Genomic DNA, 25,043 nt, shown 5'->3' on the forward strand with positions numbered 1-25,043 from the left:
TGGACAGCGCTTTGAGTGCTCAGGTAGAATAGAAAAGTGCTATATAAGAACTAATCCACTTACCATTTATCGAAACTGTTTCCAATTCGTTCTCTTTGGGAGTCCTAAACCACTACGGATCTAATATATTTTTGTCCACTATAGTCTTCTGTGCACGGGCTGTCACCATTCCCAACATTTATACTGCTAATCGGTTGTGTTAATTGAAAATCATTGCCAAAAAATGCAGCAGTGTATGTGTGGTACATACATAAACCATGAATGGTTATTCTGTACTGGAAAAACACCATCAAAACTATAGGAGCAAAAATTGAAAAAGAACTCAAACATGTTTTTTTTGTCATGTGCATCATCAGCATCCAAGTTTATGCAGCAGTGTCCCTTCCTCTGGGATTCTTGTGCTTACAGTTTTCATTGAAGAGAAGCCCCGTCACTCTGAAATCCTCGATGAACTCTGGCTTTAATCCTAAAGTCAGTCAGTCGGCTTAGTGTGTGAGTGTGTTTGTGTGTCACTGCGGCTAATATTATTGATTTTACTCCTTGTTTTCGGCAGGTGACTGATCCACACGCTTGCACCATGTGTATGTTTGCACTGTGTAAGATCCATTGGTCATCCTCCGCCATCCTCCTGTCTATCAATACAGTACTTGTGATACGTGTGATCATCTATAGATGTTCAACTGAATCATTAAAAAAAACATGTTTACTTATTGATATCTAGTAGAAATCAAAGCAAAAGATAAACACGACAGAGATGTAGAGCTAACTGGAACATCTAACCTCACTTTAAGGTGTTTTGATGAAACAATAATGATTAAAAATAAAAGCTTTGGCTGAAAATATGACTTTATTGAATTATATTATGGCTACATTAGTGACATAAATTAAAAAATGCAGTCATTGTGGTTTGGGACATTTAAAACCACTTATATCATCCCTGAAGTTGTCCAAGTTTTGTAACCTATTGTACAAAACACATACATAAACATCTTACATCTAGTAGTGAGTCTGATTTGTGTATGCAATGAGGCAGACATGTATCGTGTTTATCATGAGAGGGCAAGAACAAGAAGGCCCTGCATACATACTATTTGCACAGCGATGTGTGTGCACTGGTGTTGTTTTGAACATGCGAGTGTGCATGTTTGTTGTTGGCAGTGAAGGGTCATTGTGTGGGTGGTCACCACAAGTTGTGGGAGGCCGAATCAGCTTGAAAAGTTATGAAAATAGTCTTCAAATGTCCAAATATTACCCCGTGTGAGAGGATGTCTTCCTATACTGGGCCCCTGCATGAACACACACACACACGTTCTGTCCTTTTTTCCTTGACCTCCTGCTGCAACGCACACACAATGTTTCTCAGTCAGTCCTGCTGAAGGCCACTTGAATGCAGTGAAGATGAAGCTAAGCTGCCAGTAGTTGAGCAGTAGAGTGAGAGTAAGAGAGATGAGGTATTTGTTTAGCTCGTATGGAGACTCTGATGAAACTCCGAGTCAAAACATTTAACCACAACAAAAAGAGTGCAAGATGAGAAAAACACGACATCGGAGGCTGGTCTTTATTCAAAATGTACCATCTGATTTTTTTTTTAGGAATTAAATTCATTGCTTAATATTTTAACAAGAAATATAAATTATGGCTCATAGCACGGACACACATGAGTGGGCGCGTACAGTTAGGTCCATAATTTTTTTTCACAAAGTCATTGGTCCGTTGGATATAGAGAATGACTGCAAATGATTTTCAAACAACCTTTTAAAACAATCCAGTTATGTTTGTATGTCTGTACGATTACTTTTGAGCCTCTGGAATGGCTGACTGTGTAATAAAATATTCATAGTTCCTAAACAGTTAATGAAATACTTTTGTTAAACTGCTTAAATTAAAGTTGCAATTCCACGTGAAAGGCCAACACAAAGTGGTGTACACGTGAGAAGTGGAATTAAAATCATACATGATTCCAAACATTTTTTACAAATAAATAACTGAAAAGTTGGGTGTGCGTAATTATTCAGCCCCCTGAGTCAATACTTTGTAGAACCACCTTTCGCTGCAATTCCAGCTGCCAGTCTTTTAGGGCATGTCTCTACCAGCTTTGCACATCTACAGACTGAAATCTTTGCCCATTCTTCTTTGCAAATAAGATCCAGCTCAGTCAGATTAGATGGACAGCATTTGTGAACAGCAGTTTTCAGATCTTGCCACAGATTCTCGATTGGATTTAGATCTGGACTTTGACTGGGTCATTCTAACACATGGATATGTTTTGTTTTAAACCATCCCATTGTTGCCCTGGCTTTATGTTTAGGATCGTTGTCCTGCTGGAAGGTGAACCTCCGCCCCAGTCTCAAGTCTTTTGCAGACTCCAAGAGGTTTTCTTCCAAGATTCCCTGTATTTGGCTCCATCTTCCCATCAACTCTGACCAGCTTCCCTGTCCCTGCTGAAGAGAAGCACCCCCAGAGCATGATGCTGCCACCACCATATTTGACAGTGCGGATGGTGTGTTCAGAGTGATGTGCAGTGTTAGTTTTCCACCACACATAGCGTTTTGCATTTTGTTTTCATCTGACCAGAGCACCTTCGTCCACATTTTTGCTGTGTCCCCCACATGGCTTGTGGCAAACTGCAAATGGGACTTTATTGTTTTCTGTTAACTGCTTTCTTCTTGCCACTCTTCCATAAAGGCCAACTTTGTGCAGTGCACAACTAATAGTTGTCCTATGGACAGATTCCCCCACCTGAGCTGTAGATCTCTGCAGCTCGTTCAGAGTCACCATGGGCCTCTTGGCTGCATTTCTGATCAGTGCTCTCCTCGTTCGGCCTGTGAGTTTAGGTGGACGGCCTTGTCTTGGTAGGTTTACAGTTGTGCCATACTCCTTCCATTTCTGAATGATCGCTTGAACAGCGCTCCGTGGGATGTTCAAGGCTTGGGAAATCTTTTTGTAGCCTAAGCCTGCTTTGAATTTCTCAATAACTTTATCCCTGACCTGTCTGGTGTGTTCTTTGGACTTCATGGTGTTCATATTCTCTTAGACAACCTCTGAGGCCATCACAGAGCAGCTGTATTTGTACTGACATTAGATTACACACAGGTGCACTCTATTTAGTCATTAGCACTCATCAGGCAATGTCTATGTTCAACTGACTGCACTCAGACCAAAGGGGGCTGAATAATTACGCACACCCCACTTTTCAGTTATTTATTTGTAAAAAATGTTCGGAATCATGTATGATTTTCATTCCACTTCTCACGTGTGCACCACTTTGTGTTGGTCTTTCACGTGGAATTCCAATAAAATTGATTCATGTTTGTGGCTGTAATGTGACAAAATGTGGAAAAGTTCAAGGGGGCCGAATACTTTCGCAAGCCACTGTAAATAAAAACTACAATAATTTCCTTTGTCCAACAAATTTTAGACCAAATTGCATCCACACAGGACTGCACAGGTTCTCCTTGATTTCCTGATATCCATCCATATCCATTTTTATATTGTAGTATTAATCTTTACTACAATTATTGCGAATCTATTTGGCCACGATGATTTTGTAGGAAAAAAATCTGTCCTGACAGCTGAAAGTTTTTGCAAAAATATATGTAAAAGGAGAGAGCTGTACACATTCTTAAACATGCATATGCAAAGGTGCCACTGCAGTTACTCTGACTGGTTCACGTCTGTTAACTCTGCAGGTTCGTGTGCAGCTAAAACTCACTTCTTTAAATTGTATCAAGGCTTAAAAGTAAGGGCATGACTGCTGTGAATGACAGGCTATTCATGTATGTATTCAGCTTTTCAGGTTTTCTGTTACACGTTGGGGTTTTTTGGCTTCTCCTCCACCTTCCTGCTCAAATAACACGAGCTTATGGTTACTGTTGGTATAAAGTGTTAAAGGGGGTCTGGCTATATTGAATGATTTTACATGATATGAGCACTGGCGCTATTTTCTAACTGATATCAGATAGTGCTGGTGGATTTATTTCTCTTTAACTCTTTCCCCAATGTCAAAATGACATTTGACGACCTTGCTTGTTCTCTTAATGTAAAGTCTAGACACCTTAGTTTATCTCAATAAAGTTGTGGTTTGACCTCAAGTTGAATATTTGGTGGGTTTTTCCAAGGGTGACTGCATAGGCAGAGACCGCCCTCACTAACCTCTGATGCAAACCCAGTTATTTTGTTCCCTAAGTTTCAAAAGTTGCTTCTTCTAGGCTGACAGGTGTTAAAAAGTTGAAGTTGTTCTTTAATAGTTGATCAAACATTAGTTGAGTCTCTGCTGACCCAATTTTGATTGGCCAGTTGTTCACTGGAAGCAAACAAAAAACTTGATAATAGGTGGCAACAACACTTGAATGTGTAACTAAGTCTCACACAGATAAATATCTAAGTATTCTCAAATTAATCATTAAGTATTGCCTCCAGCTCCAGTAGTGTCTTTAGGGTGAAATAATATGGAGCGATTACTGGAAGGTGGTCTGATATTCCTAACATGCACAAACTGTGCAGGTTATAGGTTTAGTATCAAAGATGTGAAGGAGAATTAACTGTAGCTACTATATTTTACTTTAGATCAGTTTTGACTTGAAGTCTTGGGAATGTAAATGGAGGCTATGCAATAGCTCTTTTGTGCACATCTATTTTTTCACTTTCTATTAAAAGAACTTCTAAAACTGTTACTTTAGAAGTTATTGCAGTGCACTGGTACTTCTACTTCTGTTTGCTCATTTTCTTTGGTTGTCAGTAAAGATGTAGCCATAGATCAACACATCACAATGTGGGACAATGTCTCAAAAAGCGGAGTGGGCTGCTGTGCAGTCTCAGCAGCAGTCCTCATGGACAACGGGTCATACTACCTGCGCTGCTTAGTGCCTTTTGAGAGATCTATAAAAGATTAAGTATTTCGCGTGTGAAAGTGTTCCTGGATGTTTAGTATAAAAATGCTGCGTGTTTACGCAGAAGTTGTTTCACGCTAATATGATGTAGGAAAACTGTAGGATTTCCTCACAGTTGGAAAAACGCGGTGCTCTTTCAATGTGCTGCAGCCCGGGCGCGTCTGACACGTTCCTCATTGCACGCCTCTGCGCCTCGCCAAGAAAGCAGCTGCAAGCCGTCAAACACACCCCCGCAGACTCTGGAGGAACAAGCGGCCTCTATAAGAACATTTTCACTTCTGGGGAGAGCTGATGGGAATGGGATTCACTTTCTTTTGTGTGTTCGCTCAACGTGATCCTTCCCATTTCTGCCTGACCCCATTTCTGTCCTCCGTGGGTCCTTCTTCGTGTTTTTTTTTTTAAACAAAAAAACAAAAAAAAAAACCCGAAATCACTACTTGTCTCTTTTTGTTTTCAAATTCATGGATCTTCTGCTGGGGTGAGGGGGTGGAGGTTCCTCTTTTACTCTCATCAATGATAAACCTTCAGCTGCGCAAGTGCTGCGCGGTCACGGCGCTAGGCTGTGATTGGTGGAGACCCAAGCTCCAGCCTTCGTGAACGCGCCGGTCTCCTGCGGCTCTACATATATATAGCCTCGATCTCCTCGTCACAGAGTAAAGTTATTCAAAGGCTTCGAGCTCTAGCTGCGCGAACTTCTATCAAGAGAAGAGAAGAAAAGAGCACCGCACATACGCTGACTCGACCTCAGTGATGCCGGTGAACGCGTCCGCTGTCTCCACTGTGTTTTTTCTGCTGCTGGTGTGTCATGTGCTGACCAACGACCAGCATGATGTTCTGGAGCAAGAAGTGAGCCAGATGAGAAGGCGCCTCTCTTTGCAGAGCACAGGTGAGCCGCCACGTGCAAGTTTTCACAGGTCGTGTAACGGTCGCATTTAAGCGTCGGAAACTGCATTTTGAAGAAAACTTTACATGCCCGAGGCCCTTGTTGGCCCTAAAAAAAGAGCTTGAGGGGTGCTACTTTTTTTTCTCCCCCTTATTGCGCATTTAATCTCATTGTAAGACAACCTGTTGGCCGTGCGCGCCTCTCTAACCTCCTGTGCTGTTGGTGACTGTAATTCAATGCGCGACTCCGGTGGTTCGACCCTGTCCATGCACATTCCCTCTGTATCCCTTTCCCGGTGTTCTGACAAACATCCTACTTTGGCAACACGTCCTACCGTAAGTAGTTTATGCACATTTCTGCTGTCATAGTAATTCCAGCACAAAGTTAAGTTAGTATGACGGTTTGCCACTTAACTTTGCCCATCAGAGTATGCTTGTAGCTCATATTGATAAAGCCAAGACGGCTTGCCACTTAATTTTACCCGTTAAAGTATGCTTCTAGCTAGGATTGGGCGATATATCGAGTTTTTTAAAAATATATCGATATATTTTTATACGAGATAAGCTGTGTGACTATATCGTTTATATAGATAGACTGTTACGTTATAATTATATTCATGGAACCGCAAGTTTGTCTCTTTTCTCTCTACGTGTTACTCGGCCTCTCCTTCACTAACACAACTCCCCCTCCCCCATCGCTTCACCTGCAGCTAACGACAAGATGGACGCGGCAGCTATCAAAGAGGCGCTGGTCGGTAAAAAGAGAACATTTGGAGATTACTATTTTAGTGCTGCAGCGTTACACTCGTTAAAATGAGGTTAACGCCATAACTGTATTAACGCGACAAGTCTCCGTTAACGAGTTACCGCGGATCGCCCCGCGCGTGGGGCTGCACGGCGTCAACGCGTTAGCGTTGCGGTTAGCGGTTACCTCGTTAACGTGTTGACGCCGTGCAACTAGCACTAGTATTTTCACCATTTACAACAGCGCCATAAAGTGCAAAATGAAGAGTGTGTGAAACTGTGCTGTCTCCTGGCCCGAAACAAACTACCTTACATAACTCGTACACTGTATTTTCCGGACTCTAACCTTTCACTAAAATACTTTCATTTTCTCAAAAATCGACAGTGTACCTTATGTATGAATTCTGGTTGTGCTTTTATGTGTCTAATCTGTAAGGAAAGCTGATCAAAAAGTACTATCTAACATTTAAATGTCTAAATCCTCATATTTACATTCCGTACACTTACAGATAGGTTTCTGATAGTTGAGGGGCTCGATCCAAACATGATACTGTCGATACTAACGTGGATCCATATTAGCTCGACAGGATCGATACTTTGTTTCTATCTTAAGTTCAGTATGTAGCCCAGTGAATTGTTTAATACATTTTTATTTGTTCTGGAAATGGAAAAATGTATACGTCTCCAAAAACATGAGTGTCAAAATGTATGAAAAGGTGTGCTTTGTTTGTTAATTAATTATTGTGGGAAGTAAACAAAAAACAGTAATTTAGCGGTCATTAAAATGTGATCAGAATTTGCAAATGGATGATGATTCATCTACTAAATCATGGCACACTCCTCTCCCTTACATAAGCTGCCTGTTTAAGTTAAAAGTATTATTATTATTACTGGCCCTGCATTTCCTTTGTTTGATATGAAAAATTTGCAGTATGGCACAATACTAATTTCTGAAAAGTGAAGGCCAAAGGTCTGAGGCTTGACAGTGGATGTGTATTGTTTTTAATATTATATTATTTGGCACATACATTCACCTGGAAAGTTAATGCTGATCTCTCACTGTCTCGTAGCGGAGCTCCAGAGTTGCCTGTTGAGTTCAGCTGATGTTGGCTGTGGGATGTTTCAGTGTTTGAGCAACAGCTCCTGTGAAATCCGAGGGCTGGACCACATATGTCTTACTCTGCTGCACAACGCTGGACAATACGACTTGCAGGTGAGGATAAGCCAGTGTGTCTCACATTCATTCACACTCCAAATAAACTCATTAAGTCAGTTGTGTCGTTACGCCTGTGGGGCACTAACTGACAGGCTGAGGGGAAGTTCAGAAGTTTCCTGGGCAGGGTTGGAGAAGGCATATCTGGATGCATGTTTTTATTTCATTTAATCCCTTCCATCATTGCGGTCATTTGTGAGGAATGCTTGTTGTATAAGAAGCAGTGTATCGTTATGCATGGCAGCACAGTTACAGCACAGCGTGAGAGGGGAAGTGAAAGGAGAGAACAGGAACATCCTGTCCACATTACTAGAATAGAAATGTATGAGAAAATGATGCAGGCCTAATGTGTCCCCAGTTTGAGCAGAAACAGAAGATGATGATCTTTGAAGATCTCTGAGTGAATGTGCCTGATACAGATGGTCGTGGATTAAAGGATAAAGTGTTGCAGGAAACTTCTTCAGGGCTTCTTCCCATTGGGGTAGAAACATGATAAAGATGATCACCCAGAAGAATTTTGTAGAGATTTGCAGATCCCTTAAGACCCAATACGTGCCAGCAAAAAGCCCCCCGCAGCATTACAGAGCCACCGGATCCCCTCAATGTAGGGGTCGAGCATTTAGGCCTTTACCATTCTCTTAGTGTGCACCACTTATTGATGGGGCACTTGTTGAGGGTATAGATGACAATCTGAAAAATGTTTAGGTCGGCACCACAGGTTCGTGTTTGTGTTTTGTTTTTTTTTTTGTTTGTTTTTTTTTTGTTTTTGTTTTTTCTGTTTTCTTCACTGCTTAACTCACAGATTCAAATTTGTCTTTGTACATGCACAGCCACCCTCTTATTATATCTTTGTTTTTCCTCACATACTGTACTAATGCGCTAGCAGCACCAAATGACCTTACTCCAGTTAAGCAGTTGGCCAAATACACTGACGATTGGGCGAGTTCACCAGCTGTCATGAAGATCCATACAGAGCATCCACAGAGGTCAAACGGTTTTTGTGCCAGGCTGTCAACATGTTGTGGTTTGGGTTTGGTTTTGTGGTGGTTTTTCTCTCGCTCTCTACTGTAAAAGTGGATGAGGATAGTCTGGCTTTCAGAGCCTACCCCAAGCGTCTGTTAGAACTTCCAACAGTGTACAGAATGTAATTTAGGAAGAATATTCCTTTTAAAGTATACAAAAACGAAGTGAAATGCATTACAAGATATTTAGTTTTCACACTCCTTTTTGAGTATGTGGAAGTGGACATTTATTTAACCTCACCCCTTCTCTGTAAGTCATAAGTTATTTTTCAATACAGTTCTAGTTACATGGTACTAAATAACAAAGACTGTTGCCTTGAGGCACTTTATATTGTGAGGTAAAGATCATACAGCAAAAACTAATGTTTTTCACAGAGCATTTTGGTTTTCTGGTCTCTGGACACCACAGGTTTCAAATCATTCAAGTGCAGATTTTAGCTTTAATTCAAGGGATTTAACAAAAGTATTGCAATAGCTGTAGCGTTAGCAATTCAGCACAAGAGTTCTTCAATGCAAAGAAATGGGATATTCTTCAAGTCAGCAGGTTTTCAGCCTCTGAAGATAAAACTGAAATTAAAGAGCCGCAAACGAGCTTAAACTGAAGGTGGCTTCAGTATAGGACTGACGTACCATCTGAAGGGAGGAAATGCAGCATCTGGTGATGTCTGATGGTTCTAGACGTCACACAGTCGGTGACTACAAACCATTTTAATCCAACTACTTAAAAAAATAAAAATAAAATTCCTTATTTTAAAATTGTTACTTTTCAGCCTCTAAAAATCAAGGACTGTGTATAAAAATGGTTTTATTTCCTAAACAGTACTTCAGGTAAACCCCTTGATTTAAGGCTGTCACAAATTGTTTTTGTTTGCGTAGCACTTTCATAGAACTTAGACCAACTCAAAGTACTTTATAGATGACTGAAAAGATGATAAATCAAACATGGACATAAATAATAAATCAATAATAGAATAAAAAAAACTAAATAGAAGTCTTTGAATCTGATAGAAAAGACTATTGGAAATAAAAACATGGTTGCAATAAAACATTATGTGGGGGGGGGAAAAAATCGTGTGTATGTATATAGGTTTCCCTGTAATCGTCCACTCACTGTTCTTTTTCTCGCAGGGCAAAGCATTTGTGAAGGACACGTTGCGGTGCCTGGCATTGGGGCTGCGGCAGCGTTTCAGCTGCATCAGCCGGCGGTGTTCGGCGATAAAGGAGATGGTGTGCGTGCTTCAGAGGGAGTGCTACACCAAACACCAGCTCTGCCTGGCACTGCGGGATCACATGGACACCGTGGAAAACCTGGTGCAGTTTCACCTAATGTTTCCCCCTGGGTGAGAAACACAAACTCACACTAACTACTAACAGCCACAATTTTATTGTTTTGATAGATATGTGTACAAATAAATGCATTCAAAATTATGTCATTAATTGCTCAAATGGAAAAATGAATAAAACTGGGACATTCTATTGTTTTTGGCACTTCCTGTAAGTGACATTTTTTCTAAATGTACATTTGGACAAAACAGCCAAGTATTTATTGATGACCCTGATGTATTTGCATCCTGCCAGGCCATACGTGGAGCTGACTAACTTCCTGCTGAAGTGCGGAGAGGAGGTCAAGACGTGGGTCGGACGCCGTTTGCGTGAACAATGCGAGCGGTACTGGGGGTCGCTTTGCAGCAGCCTTGCCGGAAACTGCCCCCTCTGCCAATCCGATACCCTCGACCAAAGCGCTTCCCCACCCACCAGTGCACCATGGCCTATCGCTGCTGGGGGACCCCTGCAGCAACAAACAGAGGCTAAACCAGAGGATGGGCTCAGTCATATAGACGACGCAACTGAACCAGATTCAGTTGTGTCTGAGAAATCCAGTGTCACTCTTCTACAGACAGATGGAAACTGAGTACACAATTCTATAATACTAGCAGTAGTGGCTAAAAGTATTCAGTGTAGTAATGCATCATAACTTATTCAATCTGCTGGGCATTTGTGCTCCATTAAGGATGGAAGAACAATTATCTACCTCACTTCAATCTCACAGACCACTGCAGCTCAGCATCAGACGTACACACACGGAATCAGTAGGTCAAGTGTAGCTCATGGCTCCAAGTCAGTATCCTGTTTACAAGCCCAGTTCCAAAAAAGTTGTGACGCTGTGTAAAATCTAAATACCATTAGAATGCATTATATTTTATTCAGTATTGAACATAGAAAACCTACCAAGTGTTTAAACTGGGACACTTTACTGTTTCATGAAAAACATTTGCTTAATTTGAACTTTTACACAGCATCACAACATTTTAGGAACAGAGTTATGAATCTGCTTTTGTATTTATGGAGAAAGTCATATTGTGTACCATGGAGAAACGGATGAGGTGCAGTGTGCAGAAAGGAAAGGAAAGCACTCATCGGTCAATGTGTTAGAAATGTATTTTTAATGTTCACTTGTTCACATTTATACAGACCTCTGGTGTCGAATGTTGTACACTTTTTTTTTTCTTTTTTTTTTCTCCAATGGATCACAAACTCTGAACAGTTGAATTTTATTAAAATAAAGTGATACTGATGAACAAACAGAAGTGTGTTATTTAAATTAGTCCTATCCTGTTGAACAAGTCTTTTAACAGCACTGCAGTTCAAACTTGATATTTTGAGTTTTAAGACATCTGCTGGTGCTTGAGACTTTTAAATGAACTCTAACCCACGGGGCTTTTGTTCAACATTCACACAATCTGACACCTTTCAGGGCAACAATCATTCATTGGATTACTGGTTCAGTAGTTTGGAAGGAAGGCATGAGGTTAAAAAAAAAAAAATGTACACTAAATACACTCCTGAGCACATTCACACTTTATAACAAAAGTAAACAAAAACAAAGGTTGGTGCATTTTGCAACCATGACCCTGACTAGTTCTGAATTAAAGGTACTGGACACTAGGAGGGCAGCCCGCTTTGGGGTTTGTTTTTTTCTTTGTTTTTTTTTCTTTTTTCTCTTAACCAGCCTTTAATTCTACAGCTTAAGTCAGAAGATACTACAGCTCAGAAACCAACCATGACTCAACAGGAGTAGATGGAGTCCTACAATGTTGCTCACTTTTCTGTCCCCCTCTTTTCTTCCCATCTGTGTAAAAGTGAAGCTCCAGCTGAATTCAAATAAGGTTGCCCTCTGCTTGGAGGACGTGAATATTTTGCATAAGCTGAAACATTTTATCACGCAGATCACCTCTTTGGATGGATTTTATTTGCAGCAATCGAGGCTTAAAACAAGCCTCCAGTGGTCCCTTGCTTTAGTCTAACTCCCAACCTTTCAACATGACTGACATGAGGGCAGAATCACAGACTACCTTTTCTTCCTTTTACGCTGGACTGAAGGGGTACAAAGAGATATTACATAAGCATACAGGCTGCTGATCTTTAGATGCTGTCTTATTGCATTGTGAAACCTACAGTGTGCTTTAAGGTATCAACATTTCAAAAACTGCACACAATTTGGCAAATATGAGCATCTGAACCTTTAAGCTCTCTATTTACTTCAATTTAATGTAAATTTCAATGTAAACACATGAATTTCCTCAAGTTCAGGCTTTCTGAAAAAGACCCATCATCCAGAATGATAGAAATGGTCACATTAAGATAACAGAGTCCTTACTGTAACACCAGGGAGGCAGTGTGAGGCATCAAGGAAAAGGCTAAAAAGCAGCAGATCCCTTCTTCAACTGTGACCATTTGCAACATGCGTTCAAACTTTTGACAATGCATTGTATAACCATATCTACTCGAGGCAGGCTGTGGCTTCTTAATGTTTTCTATAAAACTATGGATGTCAGTTTTACTCACTTTGCTCCTTTCACTGCTGAAGTGGATCTTGAGCTTCAGATATTTTCCAACCCTTCATATTGCATATTATATGTAAGAAGTAACACGTTCCCACTTCACGCCGCCTCTGTGTGCTACAGTCCAGTTTCAGTGCTGCTTCTAAGAGTCCATGCGGTTCATGCTTCTACTTCATACCTCCTACAATTCACTGTGTTAACTCCTTCCAAGCCAGTCCCCACGTCCTTGAGGAAAAACAGACCCAGGCGGCCGACTAAATGAAGGGGAAGAGACGTTTCTTGAGGATGTAGAGGACGGTGGCAAAGAAGAGGGCTAGTGCAAGGAAGATGAGCAGCTTGTCTGTCAGCTCCCGCCGGTTGTACTTCAGGATGAGCTTCCTGCCCAGGTGAATGGTTCCTGTCATGCTTTTAAACTCCTCGTTGGTTTCCTGCACCGTCCTGGATGAGGTGGCTGAATAAGGAGGACGAAGAATTAAAGGCATTAAGGGTTTAGGAGGATCGGTTAGAAAATGTGGACAGGAGACTGAAACATAAAATTAGATTTTTACCTAGAGTGCCAATGGTGTCCTCACTCTGCTTCACCTGTTCAGACATCATCCTGCTGATAGACATCAGACTCTCTGTGATGTTGCTGCTGGTTTCCACTAAATTTTCCTTGGTTGCTTTCCTGAGACAAAAACACACACACACACACACACACACACACACACACACACACACACACACACACACACACACACACAGAACAGAGCAGGTGAAGTACTGCAGATGGGTCCTGACATGCCTAATTTATTATTAGATTATATTAAAGTGATTTATTGGAGACTAGAAGGAATCTTTTTCTCATTAAGTAGTTTAGAACCTTGTGTTTCTACCACCAGTGCAACTAGCCACTCTATTTTTATATTCATTTATCTTTTTTGGTTCATTTGTGCCAGTTTTTATTCAATTTTTTTAAATCACAAATTACCAAAAGCAACAATTAAAAAAATCTTATTTAATAATCGTTCATGAAAGCATTTTAAACCACAGACATTAGACAAAAGATAGTTTTACAGATGTTAACAAGTGTATCTGTATTTCAGTGTACAGCAGATTAGCTGTTGTTTTGACATAGTTGTCATACTGCGATTCATCTGATAACACTCCATAAACATAAACACACATCTGTGTAAAACAAAAAACAGTGTAATGGTAATAACTACAGGAAGTAGAGGATAGAAGTTACTGACAGAAACTATGGTATCAGTTTGAAAATCCTAAGCAGCCTTGTTCTCAAGGTGTGTACAATGCCTCTGCCCGGCAGGGTAACGATAATACCCCATCAGCCTTTTACAGCTAAACAGAAACCAGGTAAATTAATACAGGTGACATTAATTTCCTCCTGTTTGGCTGCAGGTATACAAAAATCACTGATCAAAGTTCAGGCTGCATATCAGCAGCTCTAACCAGGTGTAGAAGTACGGGAATCTACATAACGCAAACAAACTCGGGGTACACTGAACTGTCTTCGTAGTACAGTGCTCTGTAGCAGAGCCTTGGCAGAAACTATATTTACCTCTGTCTGGTGTTGTGGTTTTCCTCACCATGCAGCAGTTCGTCCTTCTCCATGTTGTCTATGGCAAGTTTACAAGCCAGGTTAGCTTTTCTCCACCCTGTCTGGTTGCTGACAAGACAGACAAGAAAAAGCAAACAATTTTGAGACTGAAAGTTTCTGTTTTAGATTTTTTTCCCATCTTAAGTGCTCGCTTGTGTCTGCATTTCCAGTTTACATTATCATCGCAACAAAACAGAAACCAACAACATGTTCACTGGGACACGAGGCAAGTGATTCAAGGGGAAAATAAAATGACTGGTGCTGCACAGGCTTATTTTTTTTAGATGTGTCTGTGTGCGTCTGCGTCTAAACACCTCAGCATCTGCTTCCATTGGCTCTCGGTCTCTGTTTGGATGGCCACTCTGTCTGACTCTTTGTCCTGCTCTTTGGCCATCTGCTCCAGATCCTGGAAGAAACAAAAAAACAACGACATCATGGCATCACATGACACAGATCCAATATTAAGCAAAAAAACAAAAAAAAACCCTGTCAGATGCAGCACCGTGTGGATGTGTAGCTGAGGCCTGACCTGAATTCTGAGCCTCAGCTTGTTGAGTTTCTCTTTGACCTGAGCATTAAGCTCCACAAGAGCAGACTGAGGTCCTGGACAATCCCTGATGTCCTACAGACAACACACACACATTGAGTTAAATATAATGTATTAGTTATATTTTATAATTATATCACATCGAGTAAGACATACATCATGTGAATTCATAAATGCACATATCTTTGTGTGAGCAAAGGAGCTTGTGCTTTAGGAGTATGAGACATCTGGTCCATTGTTATAAAGTGTTTTGTCATTGTACATAGTGTACTGAGAGCTTGGCAGCAAGTCAGACTCATTCCCTGTGAATCCTGGACTCCACCAGCTCTGCCCCTTTATCATTGATTCTGTTCACAAGTTTTTTTGGAAGACAGTTTCTATGTGCAGCCAAGAGGTGGAGGCAGTCAAATTCAGTGGACTCAGGATCTCATCTCTGATTTTTGCTGATGTGGTTCTGGTGGTTGAATCGAGCAATGACCTCCAGCTTGCAGTGGAGCAGTTTGCAGCAGAGTGTGAGGTGGCTGAGAAATGGTGTGTCCACCACTACACATGAGCTGCTGCCCCCAAGTGGTGGAGTTCAAAGCAACTCGGGGTCTTGAGAGGGAAAGGGGAAGTAGGGGATGTGGCACTGTAATTGCCTGCTGTGGTGAAAAGAGATTTAGTGGTTGTTTTACATTCTGGCCCTCACCAATGGACATCAGCTGTCAGTGATGATCTGGCCAAGAGGGCAGCAGAAATCTATACAAATATAACAGCTGTATAAAGATACTTTAAATGGCCAAAAGGACTTGATTGATTGCAATGTAATGTAGAACCATAAAAATACTTGCAAAATATGTCTTTTTTTATTACTTTATATATGAAATCCATTTTTAAATCCTGTTGACTAGAGCTATTTAGCAATATAACCAAAGACATTAGACAAAGAAACACTGGCGGTCACTTTTTGATAGGGCAGGTGTCTCTCAGCTTACCGCCGTTCCACCATCTGGCTCAGGATATACAGTATAAATTTTAGCACATTTTTCTCCATTAAAAAAAAAACCATAATATATATATTTTTATATTCATATTATTTACATTTTCTAAAACAATTTGTTTTAACTTATTTTAATTTCCCTTACTAATTAGAATATCACGAACGCAGAACTAAACAAAGAGTGCGTCGTAAATATTTTTTTAAATAACATCTGATAATAAATGATCATTTTCTTCTCTCGGTTATTTGAATAATTAGAGATTTATTACTCAAAAGTATTATAACTGTCTCAGGAATGATTTTTTGCCTAATTAAAATAAACAAAATCAAGAATGTTTTGTGTCTTTTGACTGTCGGAAAGTTAACGTTAGCTTCTTCTTAGCTCAACTTGAAGACCTGTTGTGCGCATGTTCAGCCAGCTCTCCAGAGTTACCAACGGTTCAGAAATGGCTCAGGATGAAAGGACAAACAAGGCGCTCGTTCTTCATTCCTTACCTGAATGAGAGCTTTAATTTCCAGATCATATTTGATAATTTCTTGTGCGCAAATTCGGACGTGAACATCCGCAGAAGACGCCATTGTTGTTTTTGTATGGCAAGCTGGAGGTCCAAAAGAGGTAAAGACGAAGGACCAACGGTAGTCGGATGTTAATTATCCGTGGAATAAATAAATATGTTACTTAAAATAGAACAAAAAAATTAATTTAATTCCTTTTTAAAAAAAGTGCAGTTACTTATCATTCTGCAGCTCCACTATAATTTTGTCCTTACTTATTGGACAGACAGGATCCACACTGAAATTTAAATGTGTTTTCAAATGTTTAAACATCATATAAAACAGAACCACTAAATAATTTAAAGTTTGTAATATATAAACTATACTTAGAGAGTCAAAAGTGGCATTTTTAACTAAAAAAAAAAACTACTAAAGTTAATTCAGCCTCGGCTGTTACTAATATACTAATATACTCTTCTTTTTTTTTATTAACATCATCAACATCATGGATAGAGCCTGTACTATTACTTTTCTACTAAGTGTTAGTATTAACAGTACGTACTGAAAAGGGGGGTCTTGTGTCATTTTTACACCAGCTAATTTTGTGGAAATCCTGTAATCATGTCTGATCCGTGTTCCCAGCAGTAACCCTGTCAAGATAACAGACACAAAGACACAGACAGAAATTTCTCCCTTTTTCTGATAGACTTTGTGCTTTGTCTAAACAGCAGCAAACCAGCAAAATATGTACAATACAAGAGTGGAAGAGCTATTTTAATGTGGTCTTTTTCGATACTGTTATATACAAAAGACAATAAAACCATGAATAGAACTTAACCATAAGCACTTCCTGTTTAGATGCAGCCCTTTTCTGAATGTGTCCAAACCTAATAAACACATCAGTGAGCCACATTGTTGCTTTGGGAAACATTTTCTTTCATTATGAAAAGGTTGGGAGGGGGAGAGACGCCATCCCACACACCACTGCAGTGTACATGTAGGGCATCAAATTATATTAAAGTATTTTTTTTTTAAAAAGAATCAAGGAAATTATGTATGTAGTAGAAGCAGCTGTCTGCTTTCAGTTGTAGTCTCCCAATGACATTTGCTGTTGGTAAAAATAAATTTAGAGCCATCAGCAGAAGTGTTCCTATCAGTGGTTCTCTTTGGCTGGATAAAAGCATCTCTCCATTTCACAGGCACTACTTGTGGAGGAGATAATATGGCATTACTCAAAAATCAACCAGAAACACTGGTGAAGATCTTAAGTTTCACTTCGCTTGAATGATCCCGTTTTATTTATATATAGATTGTGCTGGAAACATTCCTCAGACATTTGGGTCCATACTGACATGACAGCGTCACACAGTTGCTGCAGGTTTGAGAACAGTGAACTCACTGTCGTGTTCAAGAAACCAGTTTGAGATGATCTGAGTTTTGTGACGTGGTGAACTATCATGCTAGAAGCAGCTATCGTAAAGGGATAGACATGCTCACAATAATACTCAGGTGGGCTGTAGTATTTAAATGATGCTCAGTTTGCACAAAGGGGCCCATAGCGTACCAAGAAAGTATCCCCTACAACATTACAGCATCGCCACTGTTGATATAAGGCAGGGTGGATCCATGCTTTCATGCTGATTGCACCAAATACTTATGCTGCAATTTTAGTGAGCCCATGCTGATTGTAGTCTTGGTGTGGTCTTCTGCTGCTGTAATATTGGATCTGTTGTGTACTCAGGAATGCTCTCCTGCATATCTTGTTGAACTCTTTATGAACTCATTTGCTTAAAATACATTTTTAAGCGACGAAAAATTCAAAAATCATTTATAAAAATCAGGTTGGAAAACTCACACACACACTCGGTCAGTTAAATAAACAAGATTCAGACTGGGGTGCTAATGGTTTTATTGTTTTGATATTAAAATCAATAAACATAATCAGACAAACATGGTTACAAGCAGAGCTGTGGTACCAACTCCTGGTTGATACAACAGAGAAAAACGATTAAAAAAAAAAAAGAAAAAAAAAGAAAGAAGAAGAAGTAGAAGTAGAAGAAGAAGAAGAAGAAGGAGAAGGAGAAGAAGAAGAACAGAAAATAAAGAGAGAGGCACAATTACACAACAGAGATTCAGGGCAGGTGTCTGCAGAATGTCGAGCAGCCAGAGACAAAAACTGTCAGAAGCTCTGAAAGAGAATCGGGCTGTTACAGTACAAACCAAAAAATAATAATAATAAAATAAAGGTCTTTTACTTTTCCATGCCTGTGCATAAAGCCACCCACTGTGCCTCCAAGAAGAGAAAAAATAAAAAATAAAAATACAACGTTAAACAAAAAGTTAGTCAAAACAAAAGTATAAACCCAGCACAACATTTATTACACAACATAAATATAGCAACTGTCAAGATATTGTATTTGAACAGGCATATATGTGAACTACAAATATAGACGTCATTGCTAAAGAGAGGATCAAGTTAGTTTCAGCAGGATACACTTTTTCTGCAGGTTTTGCTTCTTTATGAAATTATAATCACCAAGAGATCTATTATAGAGCACTTAGCAATGAAGTACAGCCCTCCTACTGAGACTGGGGAGAGGAACACACACAGGACTAACTACAGAAAGATCCCATGCTGTTGATCGAGTCAAATACCATACAAGACCAGAAGCATCGTAACAATGGCATGTAGCTGTGGAGCTCAGTATGGCCGATACCTTCCACATCCGCTACATGTTTGGACTTGTATGGATTTCCTATTATAATCCTCCGTCTGTCTGTCATTATTAAAATTTATAAAGAGAGAATAGTAACCAAACAGATGCCGTCTTTTTTCGGTAAATGTCTCTTGCTTCATGCATTTTGGCAAGTCTGGAAGGAGATGTAAATCATTGCAGTGTTTGGATGATGAGTTGGACGTGTGTAGAAATAGAAAGAGGGGTTTTCTTTTTTATTATTATTATTAAGTGTGGGTGGTTGTTTGCTTGAATCAGTCTGCCGGAAGAGGAGATTAACCCTTCCCCATCATTCATTGCAAAGGGGAAGGTGAGGGGTCTCTGCCCACCAGCCTTTAGTGGCCCCTGGCTAATCTCAGGGGTTCCCTGACAAGACAACTGCGAACCAAAGCCCTTCTGATAAAAATTAAAATTAAAAAAGCACCTAGAAGGGGCAAAACATCTCTGGCGCAGTGGTAAAGTTTTACTTCCTTAAAACTAAATTTTCCCCACCAAAAGTTAGAGACCGCAAGCAAGCCAACTCCTGACCTCAGCTCCGTGGCGGTGGAGCACCTGAACCTCAGCCCAGAGTCATGACCAAAGAGTCACCTGAAGGCAAGGTTCAGTCTGGTGACCCACCGAGCTTTTCTCAGGACTTATTAAACTTCCGCTTCATGGGCCCCACAGACAGCGATAATTCAAACTCACAATGAAACTGTAGTCTGACTTGGACCAGTTTACTTAGAAAATAATGAATTATTTTTATCTCCTTAGACCACCTTCAGTCTTAAATCTGCTTAAAGTTTCATTTTCAGTCTCCATCTCTCATCACAGCAAACATCTGAAGTCTCTTTTGGTTGCCTGGCCAAAAGAGAGTCCCCATATATATCTATATCACCTAAAAAAACAAACGTGCATTTGTGACTATAAAGTACTGGCAGAACTGCCCTACTTTGGCTCCTGTTTCCAGTATTTGTGCTAACTGGCTGCTGGCTGCAGTGACATCAAACTTCTCAGCCAAGTTATAGTAAGAAAACAAATCATCTACAACTTAAAAATGGATGCAATGCTCCTTTAATGGAGGGAGTCATTATTAGACTATTATGCAAGAGGATGTCTGGGTACATGTCCGCAGAGAATATCTCATGAAGCTCAGTCACACCAATCATAACTCTATTTGCACAAAAAGAGTAAATATTTGTAAGTAATAACTAATATAGTACAATTCCTTAATTTTAGTTGGATTCACATTTGACTTTTTTTAAGTTTGTAATCATTATGTTAAAGTGTCTATTTTCCAATTTGTGATAGGTGAGCTCAGTTTATTTAAATCTAACTGAGCATTAGTTAGTGACATTTACATCTCTAGATGCTATTACAGGTGTGTACATAAAAGCTATTTACAGAATAGGTTGAGGGAAAAAATTAAGATATACTTCCCAGTTTTTTTTCCAGACTTTTTGCTCATGATTTTGATTTTTTTCTTCTTCTTTTTTTCCCCCAGTCAAAACTTGAAGATTGTTTCCAGTGGTCCCAATTCTCTTCTATACTAATTGGATCTTTGTCAAAAAAATAAATATATATAATTTTTGTATGAACAGTTTCTAGTTTCATTGTGACTTTGATTAAGATCTGTGAATCTCATGACAAGTCTCTGACTTGTGGTAAAGACTGCTTTAGTGGAAAGCTTTAACGTCTAGCTCCAATCACTGTCTCCTTGCATTGTTAAATTAAAGGACCGAACAAATAAATAAAGAAATGGCAAGAACACTGGGATCAGAGAAAATGACAATAAAATATAATTTAGGGAAAAAAAGTGCAACATTTGATAGAGTCAGAGCATAAATATCAAACCATAATATTGATAATAAAAAAAAAAAGATTGAAACACACAAGCAGGACAGCAGCCATTAAAAGATACAACATTCATGATCTTTCTGGATCCTGATGACAGAGTCTCCCTCTGTTGAGACAACAGGAAAAGCTCTGCCAAACACTCGTCTGTCTGTATGATCCTGCTGAGGAAGACTAGTCTACATTCATCAGCAAAGCAGCAGCAGCAGAATTATATACCTCGCTATATCAGCATACAGCAGGTCAGAAGTCAGAAACACAAGACTGACCAGAGTCATCAACAGAAGGAATAATATGGCTAATACAGCTATTTAACACAGCCATGTTAGCACCCAGCCACTGACAGATTAGCACCACAGTGTACCTCCATGCTCAGTTTGTCGCTTCATTCGCAACCTGCGACTCAGTGCCAACACTGACTTCAAGGAGGGTCTGGCACTTCATTATAGCAAAGTTAAGAAATGGAAAGTTCGCGTTTATTTGGGATCTTTTTTTTTTTCCTGTCTCGACAAGGTCTCAAAAGGTAGCAACAGAGTGCTCCGTGTCGAAACCTTAGAAGAAGAAGAATGCATTTTAATTGTCTAGGTAAAAAGCAGGCCCAAGTCTCCCTCTGTCTCAGACACAGTGGAAGTTTGCTCTTCTCTACGCGGACACACCAGCGGTGATAGCAGCAGCAGCCAATGCAGAATACACAATAACGTGGCATAGTGGGCAGAGAAAGAGTTCAAAACAGAACCAGGTTTCCCAAAACAATTCAATTTACAGGTTGTCTTTTCTGCTCTTCTTCAGCAAGGCTATTCTACGATCGAGACATGACTAACGGCTCTCATCTGCCTCTTAGGTTGACTATTGTATAAAATGCACTGATTTAGGGTTCAGATGAGGTTTTCATTTCATTATTGAACTTCAAGTTTAGGTTTTGGGAAACCCAGTCCCTGGTTTCTGTAGGGAAACCCCCTCCAGACTGACAGAAGGTGCAGATTTGTGTTCTCATATAACTGATTAAGGCACCTGGTTCAGCAGGCATCATATTCAAAATATTTTTTTTTCCTTCTAAGTGTACAAACCAAGTGCAAGGTGAGTAATGCTGTTGGTCTTTTAACTGCCACAGGGAGGGAAAAAAGAAAGATTGGGGGGACAAAAAAAACCCAACCAAACAAAAGAAAAACCCAAACAGGTATGTGTGGTATAAATATACTGTAACTGTGGTATGGACACCCTAAACCAAAATCTGATGTCTCTTTGTGCTCATTCAATAGCAGCAAGTATGAAATCATACAACAGAGCGTACAGAGAGCCCAAAAAGCCATGCAACAACTTTGTGACAATGAACACCCTTTCCTGAATTCTTCCCGATCTGCGAGGAACTCACAGACTTGATTCTCTCAGCGCTATGCAGGGAATCGCCATGCAGAGACAGCTGCGTTCTCATTTTAGGGGAAAATGTGGAGGGTAGTAGTACATGTTTTTGTTTTGTTTGTACAAGCAACAAGGGTTCAAACAAGACAGGATATACATTTGAAATGCCAAAAAACAAAACACAAAAAACCCTCAAAGCCAGACTCTTAGACCTGACAGCACAGCTAGTCCGAGGTTAGGTCATTTAACATTTTTATTCCTGTAATGATTTTTTATGGTAATGTCTATTTTACAGGGTAAGAAGCTTCCTGGAAACAATTACCATATGTACTTTGGTACCAATAAAGGGGAACAATAAGATCTTTTTTTTTTAAAACAAAGAAAAACTGGTCACATAACTGTCCTTGTAGCTCTGTTTTGGTCTCTACCGGTTGTTGGCTGCAGCAGACAGCCATCTACTGCAGCCAATAAACCGAGACGATGAGCACGAAGCAAAACCTAAAAAAAAAGGGTTTACATGTAGACAAACTGATTAGTCCAAGTAAATAATCACTGTTTATAATTCTGGCTATAGATAAATGTCACATTGAGCTGACATGCTGGACTCCAATAATATAACTGGAAGTTTATGATTTCAATACTTTCTCCTGAATTAGCACCAAATTACACAAAGCTGTACTGGAGGAAACTGGACATTTTTTTGGAAATTATTACACACTATAAAACAAAGCATTACCCTATTAAAAACCATCTCAAGAGCACTTCTCTGCACTTAATTGCACTCATTCAAAACTGCTCTTTCTGAATGAAGCTACATCCACGTGATCTTTAACAGAACCTCTGTGGCTTTGAGCGGTGGTATCAAATCCGTGAGACTGGCTTTTACAAAAGAAGTATTGGTACGCTTAACAATAACGATCATACAAGTCGATAGCACAGAAACGGTGTTGTTGTTTTAAACAAGAAACAGTACAACTCTTCCTCTGATTGGTCCGACAGTGAGTCAGTGAAAGTGATCTGGGCGGAAGTCTGATCTGATCATAGTTACACTGAATGAAATGGTCACACGGAGCGTGTTTTCTGTAAACACATCTGAATACGGGTGCTTTTTTTTTTGTTTTTTTATAAATCCTCGTAGCATTTCTCGGGACAACGAGACGTAATCAGCACCATGTGACAAACCCCAGCTGGATCACGACTGGAAATCAGAGTGGAAACCATTCAGAGAGGAAGATGCTGCAGATTGTGTTTGCAAGAAGACCAAATTTGGACAAAACGGTGACATTTTGAGTTTTTTTGTAACAAGTTTGTTGGCCTTTGCTTTTAACTTTTATAGAGCATTGCACCATAGTGATTGACATTAACGATTCATAACGCACACACACTCTCTCTCACACACATACAGTACGCACAATATTTTGTACAGAGTAAAGAATGGCGACAATAATTGGAATACATAAATATACTTTCTTTTGATTTTTATATATGTCATCACATATGTCAGATAGAAGAACGATATTACCCTGATTTGCTGAAGAAGAGCTTTATGGATCCACGTAGCTTTTATTGGACAAGAGTAGCACAAAGTTACACACTCTATTAGCTTAATATTTGACTGTATAGGATTTATGTAATCAGAAATAAAAATAAAAAAAAACAGAAAAGAATAAAAGGAATAGTTTTACTGGCGTGGATTTTCACTCATTTCCTTAACTGTTAAAATGCCACAGAGTCTCCTGGTTTGAATGTAAAGTTGCACAGCTTGCGCCTATTCTGTTAAATGTAAAAACCTGTGAGGACTCTTTCTTGTAACCAGCCTTGTGATCGACAGCAAAACACACGCACGCTTCTCTTGTCAGCCGGCCGTCAACCAGCGGCCCTTCAACCACTGCTGACCCCTTGCCAGACCTGGATGAAATTATACCTGAAAGCATCGCTTCCAAAGCAGATCAAACCTTTGGAGTCATTTTCTTTCAGATACATTTCATCACGTCTGCTACTTTAGTCAAAGGTTGTTTTGAGCCAGTCAGGCTGAATTGATTTGTTGTTGTTGTTGTTTACCATATCGGCAGAACAATGTTAGGCCACCCCCCCCACTCTGGGCAGCCGACTTTGTCTGCCATGTTGTTATTTTTGTTTGTGTGTGAAAAGTTATTTAAGAAGGCAATAAGTGTCCGGATTGAGTCTCCATTTGTAATTGGCTTGCCATACAGTACAGTGATATAGTAACTTCCCCCAAGGCGGCCGGGAACAACGTCTTTCAAACAAGCTCTTCCTGGCCGCCCCAGGCTAAACCCTCCTCCTCAATAAGTCACAAGTAGAAATCAGTTTACAAATGATAACAATATAGCTCTCTGAAGAAATGTGTCTACACTGTACATCACCCTGAAGAGGAAGCCAAAGCAGAATCAGTTTTTCCATAGGAAACCTCTACTGAAGGCAAATGAATCGTGACGCCAAGGGGGTCAGCATCAAGATCAACGTAGGGGCCCTGGAATCAAAACCCTCTTGTTTTTTTTTTTTAAAGGTTTTTTTTTTATAATTTTTGTTTTCTTTTAAGACCACAAACATACTTTCACTCGGTCCCTGACCAGGAAATAGACCTATCCTGTCAAGACACTGGGCTTCCCAAAGCCATGCAATGGTACGCTCTTGTGCGCTCATATCATGTCATGGCTCCAGAAATGTGTAGATCTAACCCTCGTCAGGTCGTACACCTGCCCCTCGCTAGTTAACAGACCTAGCAGAGTCAGGCAATAGACCTATCCAAGCAAGTAGTCGTCAAGTACACTTGCAGCATTCACGCCAGGCCATTTAGCAGCAAATGGAAGAGAAAAAAATGCTTTTCTTTTCTTTTCTTTTTGTTTTTGTTTTTTTTTTTTCTTTTTTGGACAAAGTGCTTTCGG

The 25,043-nt window shown here is 39.9% G+C and overlaps 2 protein-coding genes across 2 annotated transcripts; one reads left to right on the forward strand and one right to left on the reverse strand.

Annotated features, from left to right (window-relative positions):
- The first annotated feature begins 5,509 nt into the window (after positions 1-5,509).
- On the forward strand, positions 5,510-11,335 carry stc2b (stanniocalcin 2b). The gene is made up of 4 exons (XM_013909506.1): positions 5,510-5,775; positions 7,586-7,728; positions 9,879-10,090; positions 10,329-11,335. The coding sequence occupies exons 1-4, from the start codon at positions 5,640-5,642 to the stop codon at positions 10,660-10,662; spliced, it is 825 nt and encodes a 274-aa protein (XP_013764960.1). The 5' UTR covers positions 5,510-5,639; the 3' UTR covers positions 10,663-11,335.
- A 499-nt stretch (positions 11,336-11,834) lies between these two features.
- On the reverse strand, positions 11,835-16,360 carry bnip1b (BCL2 interacting protein 1b). The gene is made up of 6 exons (XM_005727862.1): positions 16,211-16,360; positions 14,719-14,811; positions 14,504-14,595; positions 14,151-14,258; positions 13,141-13,259; positions 11,835-13,043 (listed from the first exon to the last, which is right to left on the reverse strand). The coding sequence occupies exons 1-6, from the start codon at positions 16,292-16,294 to the stop codon at positions 12,847-12,849; spliced, it is 693 nt and encodes a 230-aa protein (XP_005727919.1). The 5' UTR covers positions 16,295-16,360; the 3' UTR covers positions 11,835-12,846.
- Positions 16,361-25,043: the final 8,683 nt, after the last annotated feature.

This window comes from Pundamilia nyererei, unplaced genomic scaffold (assembly GCF_000239375.1).
Source record: "Pundamilia nyererei isolate P.nyererei 1_Seehausen unplaced genomic scaffold, PunNye1.0 scaffold00026, whole genome shotgun sequence".
Taxonomy (NCBI): Eukaryota; Metazoa; Chordata; class Actinopteri; order Cichliformes; family Cichlidae; genus Pundamilia; species Pundamilia nyererei.